Source organism: Crotalus tigris, unplaced genomic scaffold (assembly GCF_016545835.1).
Source record: "Crotalus tigris isolate CLP2741 ecotype Arizona unplaced genomic scaffold, ASM1654583v1 scf7180000024439.5362192, whole genome shotgun sequence".
In the NCBI taxonomy this organism is placed as follows: Eukaryota; Metazoa; Chordata; class Lepidosauria; order Squamata; family Viperidae; genus Crotalus; species Crotalus tigris.
Window position 1 is genome coordinate 3099482 of NW_024100609.1, and position 14850 is coordinate 3114331.

At 39.7% G+C, this 14850-nt stretch overlaps 1 protein-coding gene across 3 annotated transcripts in view; it reads left to right on the forward strand.

The window, feature by feature from the left end:
• The window catches only part of ASAP2 (ArfGAP with SH3 domain, ankyrin repeat and PH domain 2), a 92099-nt gene that overhangs the window by 24607 nt on the left and 52642 nt on the right, over positions 1-14850 (forward strand). For all 3 annotated transcript variants that reach the window (XM_039331858.1, XM_039331856.1, XM_039331857.1), the window contains exons 2-4: positions 5633-5705; positions 9024-9169; positions 12666-12740. In XM_039331858.1, coding sequence (XP_039187792.1) covers positions 5633-5705; positions 9024-9169; positions 12666-12740 — 294 coding nt within the window. The remainder of the gene's footprint in view (positions 1-5632; positions 5706-9023; positions 9170-12665; positions 12741-14850) is intronic.

Below are 14850 nucleotides of genomic sequence, written 5' to 3' on the forward strand. Positions count from 1 at the left end.
GTCTGGAATGAACATTGTATGGATTATATGTTATGCTTATTACTACTGAGTTTGAAATTCAAAGCTTTTACATTGGAATAACTGTTCAGTCTATAACTGAAATATCTTTGTCAGAGCTAAGGTTACTGTGGAAACTGTAACTTCTAATTATGGCTAATTAACCAGAACAGCTTACAGGAGTATTGTTGTACTTAAATTTGGCAGCAAGAAACAACCTACTACACCTGCACATGTCAGCCTATGTGATTTATTGTAGCTTAATGACTATTTTCTAGATTTGTTTGAAACATTTCACAGAAACTGACATCAGAGCAGTTAGTAGAGAATGGATCTACAGACCTGGTCTTCCACTGGCATGTAAATTATCTGATATCCAGCTATGTCTTTCAGTGACCAATAAGATGAAGTCAAAGAGAGTCCCTGTAAAAATAAAGCTTATCTAGGCACTCCATCTCTGTGGCTCCTTTAGGTTGTCTCTCCCTGTGTCATGCAAGCAACGAAAGGGACAGAACTGGTGCAGATAGCTGAATCTCCTTTGAGTTTGTCCAGAGTGATTTTGACCGTGTCATGCTATTGATTTTTAGTTTTTTTTTCTCTCCTCCTCCTAAGGGCAAAGCAGTAAAAAGGCAAGAAATCTTGAGGAAAATGACAGTGAATAATCAACACTGTGGTTGTTCAGAGAACCAAAGAGAGTCACTTTCATGTTAAGACAGCAGGATAGAAATGAGATGGTGAAATACGATTGTGAACCAGCCCAGTCGGTGTTCAGATAGGTAAATTGACGGGGAAAGAATTACAGTATTAGTTTCATTTGTATCATGCAAACAGGACTGTTGTACAGGTAATCCTCGACTTATGACCACAATTGAGCCCAAACCTTCTGTTTCTAAGCAAGGCCATTGTTAAGTGAGTTATGCCTTTTTTTGCCACAGTTAAACAAATCACTGCAGTTAAGTGAATCATGCCTGTCAGAAGCCAGCTAGGGAGATTACAAATGGGGATCACATGATCCCACGACAGTGCAGTTGTCATAAATTACATGCCACTTGCCAAGTGCCTGAATTTTGATCACATGACCATGGGGATTTTGCAGTGGTCGCAAGCGTGAAAAAACAGTAAGTCACTATTTTCAGTGCCGTTGTAACTTTGAATGGTTGTAAGTCGAAGTCTCTCCTGTAATGGTTTGTGTGACAGGAGAGATGCAACAAAGAAACTATATTTCTTCAGTCGAACCATCCTGTGATTCACTAGTGTAATCAATTTGTATTTATTTAAGAAATGTAAAAACATGGATGTATTAAAGCTCAGTCCTAAGTCATTTTTTCAGTACCACTGAAATTTCAAAGTAGTCATTAAATGAACGGTCTTACATCGAGAACTGCCTGTAATTGAATATATTCCATCCCGTTACTCCTTGATTAAGAATTTTTTTTTCCTTCTAGTTTCTTAATGCTGGGAGAAGAGCTTTCTGATTGACAGACATCTTTGAGACATTCATGTTTTTAGGATGTCTGGCTTTTATTTTACATCCTATTTACGGTCCCAATGTTTCTGGTGCATTTTTGAACATGTTCAGTCTTACTCTATTATTGTTTCTACCATACTTATAGTAAAAACTTTAATACTCTGAAAAATTACATTTTCTAAGGTGCATGCACTTTTTATGGTTACAGTGCATTTTCAAGATACCATTGTAACTGTAAATCAGTGGTTCTCAACCTGTGGGTCGGGACCCCATTTGGGGTCGAACGACCATTTCATGGGGGTCGCCAAACAATGCAGTCCACCATTTTTTCCCCCTTTTCCTTAGCTGTGCTACTCTCTTTTATTCTATTGGCTTTTGAAAGCCAATACAATAGACTCTCTTGAATAGAGTCTAATTCTATTGGCTTTCCAAAGCCAATAGGAATTGTCCAGGCTGTCTCTGCCCTGCTGAGCCCGCCAAAAGTCCCATTCTGCGAACGGTGCTGCACCAGTTGAGTAGTCCTCGACTTACGACCGGTTGGGTAGTCCTCGACTTACAACCGGTTGGGGTCGCGGCATTAAAAAGGTTGAGAACAAATGCTGTAAATGGATGGTTTCTTAATGCTCTTCTAATGAGATTTCTCCATTCCCACATTTCTGGGAAAATGGGATGCTAACTGGGTGATAAGGTAAGGTGATTGTTCTTATATATCTATGAGTTCATAGTGAATAGAGTTGTATTATATTGCTAGCACATAACTAGATTTGAATTTGAGTACTGAGATTGATTAAAACTGCAGTTTGAGATTTTTTTAAAAAAAAAACCTTGATTTTCCTAATATTGATTATTGATTAACACTAGGTTGCCATTGCTTGCAATGATAATAGTCAATCTAAAGATCTTGAGCTTTTCTAAAGTTAGATAAGTGAAAAGCTTTAAATATTTATTTTTTTATTTTTTATTATTAAATTTGTTTGCCACCCATCGCACCATGTGTGACCTGCTGTAGTTCAATTAACCTGTCAATCTACGTAGAATCAAATTTTCTATTAGAACCCAGTATGTATGTCAGGGCATAGTGATCTATATTGGACTTGATTTTGTAGTGTAAATAAGATTAGTGTGCCTTTTACTTGTAGTCTAGAATGGTAATAATAAACACGTTAATGACACTCTCAGTGAAAGTAAGTCTTTCTAAATTCAGTAGGTTTTACAGTACCCAAAGTTTATAGTTTCTGTAGATCTATAGCCATTCTACTCACTTTTTAAAAATAAATTAAACTTAAAAATGAGTTAAAAGTACTTTTTGTGATAGGAAGGGAAGGATATTAAAGTACTATTGATACAAAATTGAAATGCTGCCTTTTTTAGTTTAAAAATGTTGTAGTGATAGACCTGCATATAATGATAATTATATAAACAAAATACAGATAGATCTGTTTAAAACAGAAGATCAGATAATGTATCATATAGTAAACCTTGATACGACATTTGGGAATTAAAAAAAAAATACAAACATGTGCAAAACTATGCTATTTTGTCTTCTTCTGATCAGGATTTGTGATGAACCTTACACAACCACATTGGTGAGCAGAGATTAGTGCCAGAATACAAAATGACTTCTGACATTCTACGTCTCATTGAAACTTGGTGGAAAACAAGGCAGTGAATTATGAAGGACATTGATTTGAAAGCACTCTAGAATACGTATATAACTATGCTAAAATATCCATTTGGTTGTAGAATTAAGCTTGAGGCAAATGTCTGTGCTTCTTTGAAACTAATAGAAAAGGGCCCTAAAAAGCATTAAAAAGGAGTGCTTTTCACACAAGAGCAGAAAAAGACAAAGAGCAAGGTCTATTAAAACATGTATAAGCTGGTTTTATTAGCCACTCAATTATCTTAGGCTATCACAAACAAAGAATTCCACTGCAACTATTATTGTTTAAAATATATTAAGAGAAATTAGTAAAAACTGATACCCAAAAACATAAGGCATGTTTTTACAAAGCAGCCATGATGGCTTTGTTGAAAACTCCAGGATTTTGTTATTTTATTGCTTTTGTTTGTTTCATCCTGTTTTGTAATGAACTCAAGATACTGAAATAACATAACATAACCAGCAGGGTTTGGGCATCATTTAAAAGCTTAGGACATTCTGGGTAAAAGAAAAAAGCATGTACAGTTATTGCCATTTGTGACTGTGTGACACAAATCTTATTAAACCCATGGATAAATGTTGAGAATAACATTGATATATTGCTTTATATTGAATATTAAATTATTGTGCCCATGCTCAGTGATAATGAATTGTTTCCTGCAATATTTTGAGTTTTGTAATGTTAGCTACCCTTGAAGAGTGTTCGGAGGCTGCAGTTGGTTCAGAATGCAGCCGCGAGAGCGATTGTGGGCGCGCCAAGGTACGCCCATGTGTCATCTATCCTCCGCGAGCTGCACTGGCTTCCTGTGGGTCTCCGGACGCAATTCAAGGTGTTGGTTATCACCTTTAAAGCCCTTCATGGCATAGGGCCAGGTTACTTACAGGACCGCATACTGCCGCACAGTCCCAGAGACCGGTGAGGTCCCACAGATTGGGCCTCCTTCAGGTCCCGTCGGCCAGACAATGCCGGCTGGCGGGCCCTCGGGGAAGGGCCTTTTCTGTGGTGGCTCCGACCTGGTGGAATCAACTTCCCCCCGAGGTTCGAACTACTCCCACCCTGCCGGCCTTTAAGAAAGCCGTTAAAACTCTCCTGTTCCGGCAGGCCTGGGGCTGATGTCCCTGGGGGGGGGGCGGGATATGATTGGACTCGCGGTATGATTGTATTATTTTATTGTTTTATTGTTGATGATTGTTTTAATTTTGTACACCGCCCTGATTCCTTTGGGATTGGGCGGCATATAAATAAAATTAAATAAATAAATAAATAAATAATAAATAGAGTGTATCACTGTTATTTTTTTCAGTTTGTAAGTGATACAAGTATATGCTTGCTAGGATTGTAGTTTCTGAGATACGATTTCTGATAACTAAAGAATGGAAGTCCTGCAAAATATTATTTTGGGGCAGTTCACTGCTAGGATTTTTTGCAGTTTAACAAGCAACTTGATTTTACATAAATTATTTTAAATATGAGATAAAACAGAATGCCACCTGGGCATTCTAAGCTACCTAAACTACTGATACGTTCTTATATCTTCCTTCCCAGTACATTTGGTGAACTCCGTACTGACATCGTTTATAGTCTGTTGTATATGTAGCATTTTGGATACATAGTACATTATGCATTTAACATGTCAGTTTTCCAGAAGGTACACATGATTGTGTACCTATTTTAAATGGTGTATGGTAGCTTCTTGGAATGGATTTTCTTCTCTGTACCTAATGTGGGCTTGTTCTATTTTACTGTTTTTACATGGTGGCATGATCATTATAGTTAGTATCATATCATTTCTTCAAGAGGACATTTAAGATGTTCTTGGAAGCTTGTAAGAATCATTTTGTTGTTATTAGTGAAAAACCCTGCATTGCTGAAAGCTGCCTCGAGCTATTGGATCACAGCAGAGGACAATATGGTTAATATAGTCAGGTGTGCTAATTAAAAAAAAAAAGATCCCCATAATACATAAACCAAATGAAACACAGTCATTAGTGTTGCTAATATTCTTTGTCATCAGCACGGGAGCCCAAGTTTTGCTAGAAATTTCAATTCTAAGTCATTAATATATGAATGCTAATTAAAGAATTGACAAATAAGCTAATATTAACAATCAGGTATTTTCTTTGTGAGAGTTTGGTGTAATGATTAAGGCATCAGGCTGAAAATCAGGAGACTGTGAGTTTAGACCTGCCTAAGGTACAGAGCCAATCTGTTGACCATGGGTCAGTGACTCTCAGCCTTAGGAAGAAGTCAATGGCAGACCACTTCTGGAAAAGCTTCAGGCAGTCTCTGAGTATTGGACACAGTTGGAAGAAGGAAAATTCTTTGGGGGTAAAGCCATGGAGGTTGCTATTTCATTTTTTTCTGAAGATGATAAAAATAGTAGAAAATTTTATATTAAAAACAATATGTAGCATTTTCAGTTGTCAAGTAGCATGGACTAGTATATTGCTTGGTATTTTCTTGAACTCATATCATTAATAAAAACAAAATTTGCTTTCATTTTTAGGCCTTGGATGTTGACCGAACTGTTCTTTATAAGATGAAGAAATCTGTAAAAGCTATAAATGTTTCTGGTTTGGGTATGTACACTTTGTTTATTGATGTTCTGTATTTCTAAAATACACATTGCAATATTCAACGCTTGTCAAATACTCACTGAATGATTCAGATTCAAGTCAATGATAGTTCACAAAAGAATGCTTGCTCCTTCTTTTGTGACGCTTTTACCTTCCTGGTGCTAATGATTTTTTGTTAAATGTTAATTGGTATAAGTTACATTTGATTGGAATTACAGTTTACTAGTATTATTTGGAGGGTCATCAATTCCCTTTCCCTCTGTGAAACATAATTAAGGTATTTCACATTTTTGTGGTTTAGGTGTATCAATAAACTACGGATGATAGAAAATGAAATTTCTTATCTCTTTTAAGCTTCATTGGTGAATGAATAGAGGGGCCCATGTATGAATTTGAAATTAATTAATGTACTCCAGACTATGTATTTTAGCTTATGTTCATAAGAACAGATTCCATAATCAACATGTGATCCCAATCTTTCTTTGCTCTGATCTGAAAATAGCCTTTTTATATGGTTCTCAACAATATACCTGTCAAGTGGTCTGTAACACCGTTATGATGTGCTACTGCAAATAGTAACTGTTACTGAGAAGTAATTTAATTTAAACATTTTTGAAATTTGGCTTCTGTCTTCTGTCAAAAAATGTCCTGTTTCTGCTTACTTGAAGGATCACTCACAAGAAAGATATATTTCAGTTTGGAGAAGATGGATAGATTATATTCAGAATAAATATGGGATTAAAAAGTTTCATTTAGCCTATGAGTAAACTTTAGAGTATTATTAATAGTTTCTTTTTTAATTTTTATTAGTTTTAGTATGGTTTAACAATATTGATTTGTTTATATTATTATGTTTATTTTTAATTTGTTTATATTTATGTTATAAGGGAGTTAAAGTGCGTTATGGATTTGGTTACTTGTATAGTTGGGTAATGTTTTTTAGAGTTTGAGTTGTACTCAGTTCTGGGAAGTGGGGGAGGAGTGGGGGGGGTGGGTCTTGGGATGTATATTGTATAAAACTTTTCAATAAAAAGTTTTTATAGTATATTGTATAAAACTTTTCAATAAAAAAAAATGTCCTGTTTCAAGTATCAGGCTATTCCAACTTCCCTGGAAGTGTTTTTATATGGACTAACCTTACTAGGTATTTTTATAGACAACTGTAACATCAAGTGTAATATCAAAATGATATGTACCTCATAATACTGTATATATACCACTATTATATAATTCATGTCATTCACATCATGATACCTATATAAATATATACGTTACATCGTTTGTTTAGTGGCATTATTATGCATGTGTCAGCATTTGGTCCTGCTCACTCATTATCTGCTCACTCATTCAGTGCTTCTCAAATACTATATAGCAGTAGTTCTCAACCTTTCTAATGCCGCGACCCCATAATACAGTTCCCCATGTTGTGGTGACCCCCAACCACTTATACATCACCGGGTGCCAGGGGCGTGGCCAAAGAAAAGGGGGGAAAAATGGCGGACAGCCTTGTTTGGTGACCCCCGTGAAATGGTCGTTTGACCCCAAATGGGGTCCCGACCCACAGGTTGAGAACCACTGCTATATAGCAACCCCACTATCCCTATCCCAGGGGTAGGCAACCCAAAACACTCAAAAAGCCACTTGAACCCGTTTCCCACCAAAAACAAAACACCGGGAGCAAAACCCTTTTGATATCTAAAATGAAGATAACACGGCATATATCCTTTTTTACCTTTATTATAGGTGTGTGTGTGTGTGTGTGTGTGTGTGTTTGTGTATGTGTGTGTATGTGTACACACACACACACACACACACACACACACACACACATTAAAAATAAAAGTAAAAATATCACTCTTGGGAATATCCATACTATTAAAACAATGATCACCAAGAGAATGCTTTAAGAGAATAAAATTACATACACACACAGGTAAAAAAAGGATATATGCAGTGTTATCTTCATTTTAGATGTCAAAAGGGTCTCTCTCTCTGTGTCTCTCTCCCTCCTCCCTCCTCCCTCTCTATCTGCCCTTGGTCTGCACTCCTCTTCCCCCCCTCTCTCCCCCTCCCTCTCTCTCTCTCTTTCTCCCCCCCTCCCTATCTGCTGCTCACCTGGCAAGCTTCAAGCTGTTGTCCAACAAGCTCAGGGGTAAGCAACCTCGTCTCTTTTATGACTCATGGACTTCAACTCCCAGAATTCCTGAGTCAGCCTAGCTGGGCTAGCTAGCTCTCTCCTGCCCTTCCTGCTTCCTGCTTCCTGCAGAGACGCAGCAAAGGGAGGAGCTCCGCCCAGTAAGCTTTTCAGCTCCTCGGAGAACACTGTGAGTGCACTCTCTTTTACACACACACACACACACACACACACAGAGAGAGAGAGAGAGAGAGAGAGAGAAAGAGAGAGAGAAGCAGGGAAGCGCAATTGCCTCTCTCTGTCTCTGTCTCTCTTTGCAAAGGCAGAGGAGGCTGGGAGCCACAGGGGAAGGCTCAAAGAGCCGCATGCGGCTCCGGAGCCGCAGGTTGCCGACCTGTGCCCTATCCAATGTAATAGTAGGGTCTGGGGACAGTAAAGCATTATAGTTTGTATACTTTAATACACATTGTAGTATATTATATTATTTCTTATATTACTGTATGCTAATATAAGATATTGCCAAGGACCCTAAATGCTTGCACACCATTTTCTTATATCCTGGCAGGTTTTGAGTTTGCTTTCTCTTATTTGTGTTAGATCTCTTTAATAATATTTTCTTTTTCATGTAAGGTGTAATATTGTGACCCTGTTTTATGGAACTGAGTGGAATACTGAAATACCTTGTAGGTCGTCTCATTCATTTTTGTAGCACAGATGTAGTTCCCATTGAAATGAATGGGCAAGAGTTGGTTAGCAGGCCATGGGACTGCCGGAGTCCCCACAAAGGAGACTGTCAGAAATATGGAATATTATAATCATGATATACCAGGCTTCATTTATTAAAGATCAGATAAATTTAGACACAATGGTGGTGTTGATGACGATGATGATTTACCATCAACTGTTACTTGTTCTTTGGAGTGGATCTCCTGTATTTTGAGTTATTCAACTGGAATCTATTTCAGGTTTTTGTATTAGTTATAGCAATTTAACGCTCTTGCTATTTTTTATTCAGATATTTATTTTTTTTATAAAAAAACCTGTGGACTATCATATTGTCTTGAAATTTAAAGCTATAAAGATATTTGGATTAAATGAATGTATTCAAATGATACCTCCACTTTTTACATCAATGGAGGACTTGTCGATGGTTACTGGAATTAGCATTCTGTTTGTTCTCTTTGAAGCTCACGTGGAAAATGAAGAGCAGTATACTCAAGCTTTGGAGAAATTTGGAGGCAACTGCGTCTGTAGGGATGATCCAGATTTAGGAACAGCATTTTTAAAATTTGCAGTATTTACAAAGGAATTGACAGCGCTCTTCAAAAACTTGGTAAGAAACAAATGAAAGTATGTACTGCAGAATTGAAATTGTACAATGTAGTTTTAAGTTTAATCTAAAATATATAATTACTAAATATAAAAACTTGACCGCCTATAAAGCCACAGCTCTCATAGACACTAAGCTGTTCCTTGATGAGGAAAAAGGACTGAATATCTGCTTCTGAAGCTTACTTAACAGAGATTTAAATTGTGACTCTTTAGAGATGCAATCAGTAGGGGGAATCTTTTGTGTATGCACCCTGTGTATATTGTAAATTATTCCTAGGACAACTTTGTTATCTAGCTATCTCAAGGAAAGATTTGAAACATTTTATGACTGGTTCTTTCTAAAACTTTATAACATTATGTAATTGCTTTTTTAAAAAAAGAGGAGGGAAAAAAAAAACCTTTGGCATGTGAGTTGGAAATCCAGTGAAGAGAAGATGATCTCTTTTGATCTGACAGGCTCAGCCAAAGAATGACATAGAACAAACTAAAGTTCAGTTCTTTATTTGCTCACACCATATAGACAGAATCTTGACAGATTAAACCTATACTACTCTAACCCCAATGCAGGGATCTTCAAATTTGGCCCTTTTATGACTTGTGGATTTCAACTCCCAGAATTGGGAGCCTGGCTGAGGAATTCTGGGAGTTGAAGTCCACAAGTCATAAAAGGGCTAAGTTTGAAGACCCTTGCCCTAATGCAGTGATGGCGAACCTTTTAGAGACCGAGTGCCCAAAAACTGGCCACGCCCCTGCTCCACCCCCTGCCCTGCCCCCCACTCCGTCCCACCCTGCCTGCCCGCAGGGCCGCTCACCGCCTCCAGGCCCCGCCGCAGATCGCCCAGGCAGCCCAGCAGCACCATGGTGGCCACGCCCTGCAGCATCAATTGTGTGTGTTGGGGCGTGAAGGCAGCGTCTTGTCTACGCTGCCTGGCTGCATGTTCTTAGCTGCGCTGCTCCGTGTGGGCCACACTCAGAGGCGACTCTCCTCCAGGGAGGCTGCTGGTGAGGGTGTCGCGGGCGGAGACAAGGCTGGGGCAACGGCATGTATACCCACAGAGAGAGCTCTGAGTGCCGCCTCTGGCACCCGTGCTATAGGTTCGCCACCACTGCCCTAATGGATACACACTGGGAGAATAGCTACGCTAAATCTCTGAGTCTGATCCAGCTGTGTTGCCTCTTGTCTCCCCCACACCCACGTCTTGGAATGTGTTTCTTCCTTCCTGGGTTTCTGCAGCTTCATTGTAGTCCATCATACCACCTTGGGATAATGTTGGTTGTGTTTGAACTGAAGGTGGAAGGGGGTGCCTCAAAAAGGCACTGGGTATGCTCTTTAGAAGTTGTTATCTCTTCCTATTATTACAGCAGCACAATAATAATTTTATTTCATATTTTATCAAATAATACTTAATGTCTGGTGAATAGGAACATTTTTCCAGGATTGCTATATAACTTTTCTAAAGTGTATTGCGGCTGAAAAACACCTTTCCCTGTAATACCTGATCGTGGTTAAATTATAGTGAACTGCTTATAGTGGTAGCCTAACATCTCTGCCTCATTGAAGCATTGGGGTAATGCATTAGCAAATATATCCTATCCTGAACACGTACTTAAAACACATAAATATCTAGAATCTAAACAAAGACGTAAGAGGTCTGCTTATAATCAGATGATTGGAGTATCAAGTAAAAAAAATGCATTAATATAAGAACCACTGTGGATTAAACACCACTTGACTTAGATAGTGTCATCCTGAACATTGTTTCTTTCAGTTGAACCATTCCACTTGCTGTATTAAAACTGTATTCTGAAAACACAGGGGAAAGGGCACAATTTATAAATTTGTACTTTGTTCTTTGTGGAAGCTTAGCCTGCCTTTAAATGTTTACCATATATACTCACAGATAAGCCAGGAATTTTAGGTACCAAAATTAAACAGTATATAAACAGTGTATTTCAAGGGTCACGGGGATGCCGCAGTGGTCATAAGTGTGAAAAACGGTCATAAGTCCCTTTTTTCAGTGCTGTAACTTCGAACGGTCACTAAATGAACTGTTGTAAGTCGAGGACTACCTGTTGTTAGCAAAACCAAAGAAGCAAGAATGACACCGATTTTAGAAAAGTCTCTTTAAAACCAAGCCGGGTTTAAATACAGATCCTTGAGAACTGCAAGAGTCAATTAAGGTAGAATTTCTTTGAAATGCCCTTCTGCCCACATCTCTCATGTCTGAACTGCATTGACTCTTCCCAGAAAAATGCTTTGTGCAGTGCAGTGCTTTCCCATAATCCCTGTACAAGGTTTTAGAGGTATTTTCTAAGAGAGGATGGGATGTAGTGATAGGCAAACAGAGATTGGGCTCCTGACACCAATTCCTACTTAACCTGAGAGCCAGGCTACCTAGATGCTCTTAATCTCTGATTGTTATTGCTAAATATCAGATTTGCATGTAATAAATATCTCCTCATCCAAGATTTCTTATGTATTAGAGATAACTCAGGATTCATGGACACCATGAGGATGGTGAAACTGTCCCAGATCATTCAAGGCCTAACTTGCCCAGAGGACCATATATCGGGGGGGGGGGGGTTTGCAACATAATCACAGGGTGGGAGATAATAGTTTTTGTTCTGTGCCACGGTCAAATCTCTCTCATATTGTTATGGATATGACTAGTGCTGCCAAATTTTGCAGGGAGAGTGAAATTATTCAGTTAATCACCCCTCAGAAAGAGGTCTATTTGGAAGCTCTTTGCTTATAGAAAGTATATGAGGAGTTTCCTTAGGCTGCAGTGAACAGTTGTGCTAAGACTTTAGTTGCCTGCTGGAAAATAGAAGCAATAAGAGCCTTGGATAAGATTGTACCCCAGTAAGCCTTTTCTTCCAACAATGTTCCTAGCTTTATTGAGGAGTTTTGGATGATGAAGCAAATCAGGGGAGGCCTAAAGTGTAACTGGTGAAAGAGCAAATTGGACTGAATTTCAGTATGAGCTCACATTTAAGTCTGCATTGAGACAGAGCAGGCATTTGCATATGGAGCTAGATGTCGGCAGAGCAATTATGTCTGGCTAGGTCAGGGGTGTCAAACTCGCAATGTCACGTGACATGTCGCGATGTATCGCAACTTTTTTGCCATTGCCGGCAATGGGGTGGGCACGGTTTGGCTATGATGCATCTGGCCCGTGGGCCGGCAGTTTGACACCCCTGGGCTAGGTTATTAGGATGAGAATGACCTTGGAATTCCCGAGGAAGTAGATAAGGTTCCGTGCAACATAGGCTGTGTTTTAATGAATGAAAGTAATAGTGTCAACACAACTATTACAATGAAGTGGGGAAATCAAGCATTTCTAAATCCAACAAAAATGTGGGAAATGCACTCTTCATTATCCTTTTCCCTTTCTGCACAAATGAGTATCTTGAATCTCTTTCTTGGAATGCCTACTAGGTATTTATTTAGAAATATTTAAACACTTTTAGATGAAAACATTTTTTTTTTCTTACAGATCCAGAACATGAACAATATAATCACGTTTCCACTGGACAGTTTGCTAAAGGGCGATCTGAAAGGCGTAAAAGGGGTATGTTACATGTTTCTATTTTTAAAAATTCTTTAATTATTAGCATAAGTGCATGTTACAATTTGTACTGGAGAAAAAAGGTATTTCTCTGCTGTCATATCCGGCTGCCCTGTCCTTCTAGGTCAGACATGTCAAACACAAGGCCCGGGGGCCGGATGCGGCCCGTGAAGTGGTTTCATGTGTCCTGCAAAGCCATCCTGGAAACAGTGAGGGAATGGCCCCCGCTGACTTGGCCCTGGCCCAGGACAACCAGGAGCCAATGTACAATTTTGTGGTGGCCATCTTGGCACTTGCTCTGGTGGGCCATGCCTTGGCACTTGCCCCGGTCCCACCCCCTTCTGCCAGAGACCTTCAGATCTGTCCCATTCCTACCCAGGCCCCCACAGGCACCCTTGATACGAATGATGTAGAACTGGCCACGCCCACCCAGTAGACCACACCCACTCCATCCACGCCCACCCAGTAGGCTGCACCCACTCTGGTCACTCCCCCCACCCCCCCCCGGGGCAACCGCAATGCTGATGCGTCCCTCATGAAATTGAGTTTGACACCCTTGTTCTAGATGGATAATTTTTCATCTTGGATGCAGTGATTTATTTTGGACTAATGTGCAGTGGTATTTAAAAGTTTATGAACCCTTTCAAATTTTAAAGATTTCTGCATAAATATGACCTAACACATCTGTTCTCCACGCAAGTTTTTAAAAACAAAGAGAACCCAATTAAATAAATGGGTCATAAACATTATACTTGTTCATTTATTCACTGAGGGATGGTGAAAGTGATTTGCTTTCTAGTCATAGAAATGGGAAATTGGAGATAGTTCTTCACTTTAGTTCCAATCCAAAAATATTGAAATAACGATGCCATGAAAGTGCCAGAGTTCAGTTTTTCCTCAATTTGTGTGCAATGTCTTATGATTCCAATTGGATTATGTTTTAAAGAAACATTTAAAAAGGCAAAAAAAAAATGACCTAAGTGTGAACTGCAGAGCTGGCTAGGATACTGGCTGATGCAAAGATTGACCAGCAAACCATGGCTGACTTTGGTTTCCAATATCATATGATGCAGCACCCATAAATAAATACCATATGCCTGACTGGTGCTTATTGTATAAATGCAGTCACATCCGCTGTCAAGTTAGGATTAGTTTAATTTTGCATTAGACAGCAAGAAGGCTGTGACTCAGAGAGATGTCAGACCAATAGGCAGGAGATACAGCGTTCTGTGCTGCTACTTAAATCAGAAATGTAGATAAAGAATTAGAAAAATAATCTTATTAGTTTGCCACATCATTTTATTTGGTTCACACTAAATTTTATGACAAAAAGGTTGGGTTCACACTAAACCAGTGGTTCTCAACCTTCCCAATGCCACGACCCCAACCATGTGGTCATAAGTCGAGGACTACCTGTATTTCCCTGCGGGCGGGGCAGGAGGAGGCGCACACGCTCCTCCTCCTGTGGCTGCACGCGGGCCCTCGCCTAGCAACTACCTCGGCCCGGGAGCGCCGCGCATGCCCCCTGCGCCAGCCGAGGCATAGCTGGCAAGTGGCAGCGATGGCGCAGGCCGACCACTGGCTGGACCACCAGCTGACCCAGCCCAAGGGAGGTAAGGCATCCGCCAGGCCCCACACGCGCCAGCAACCATCCCTGTGCCCGCCGGCCTCCCACCTCCCACCCCTGGCCCTCTTTTACTTACTTTTAGTAGTTGCTCAGCAGGGAGGGAAGCTTTCTAGAAAGTTCGCCTTGCAGCACCGTTTGCAGACTGGGGCTTTTGACGGGCTCAACAGGGCAGAGATTCTATTGGCTTTCAGACACCAATAGAATAGAGTCTCTTGAATAGAGCCTATTCTATTGGTTTCAAAAGCCAATAGAATAAGAGGGAGTAGTACAGCTAAAGAAAAGTGGAAAAAAGGGCGGACAGCCTTGTTTGGCGACCCCCGTGAAATGGTCGTTTGACCCCAAATGGGGTCACGACCCATAGGTTGGGAACCGCTGCACTAAACCATTGTGTAGAAACCACTCCTCTCCAGCCTTACATTTTGATTGCTAAGGTTAAATCTTAGGCTACAGCAAGAAAAAGGAACACCACTTCATTTATTAATTCCA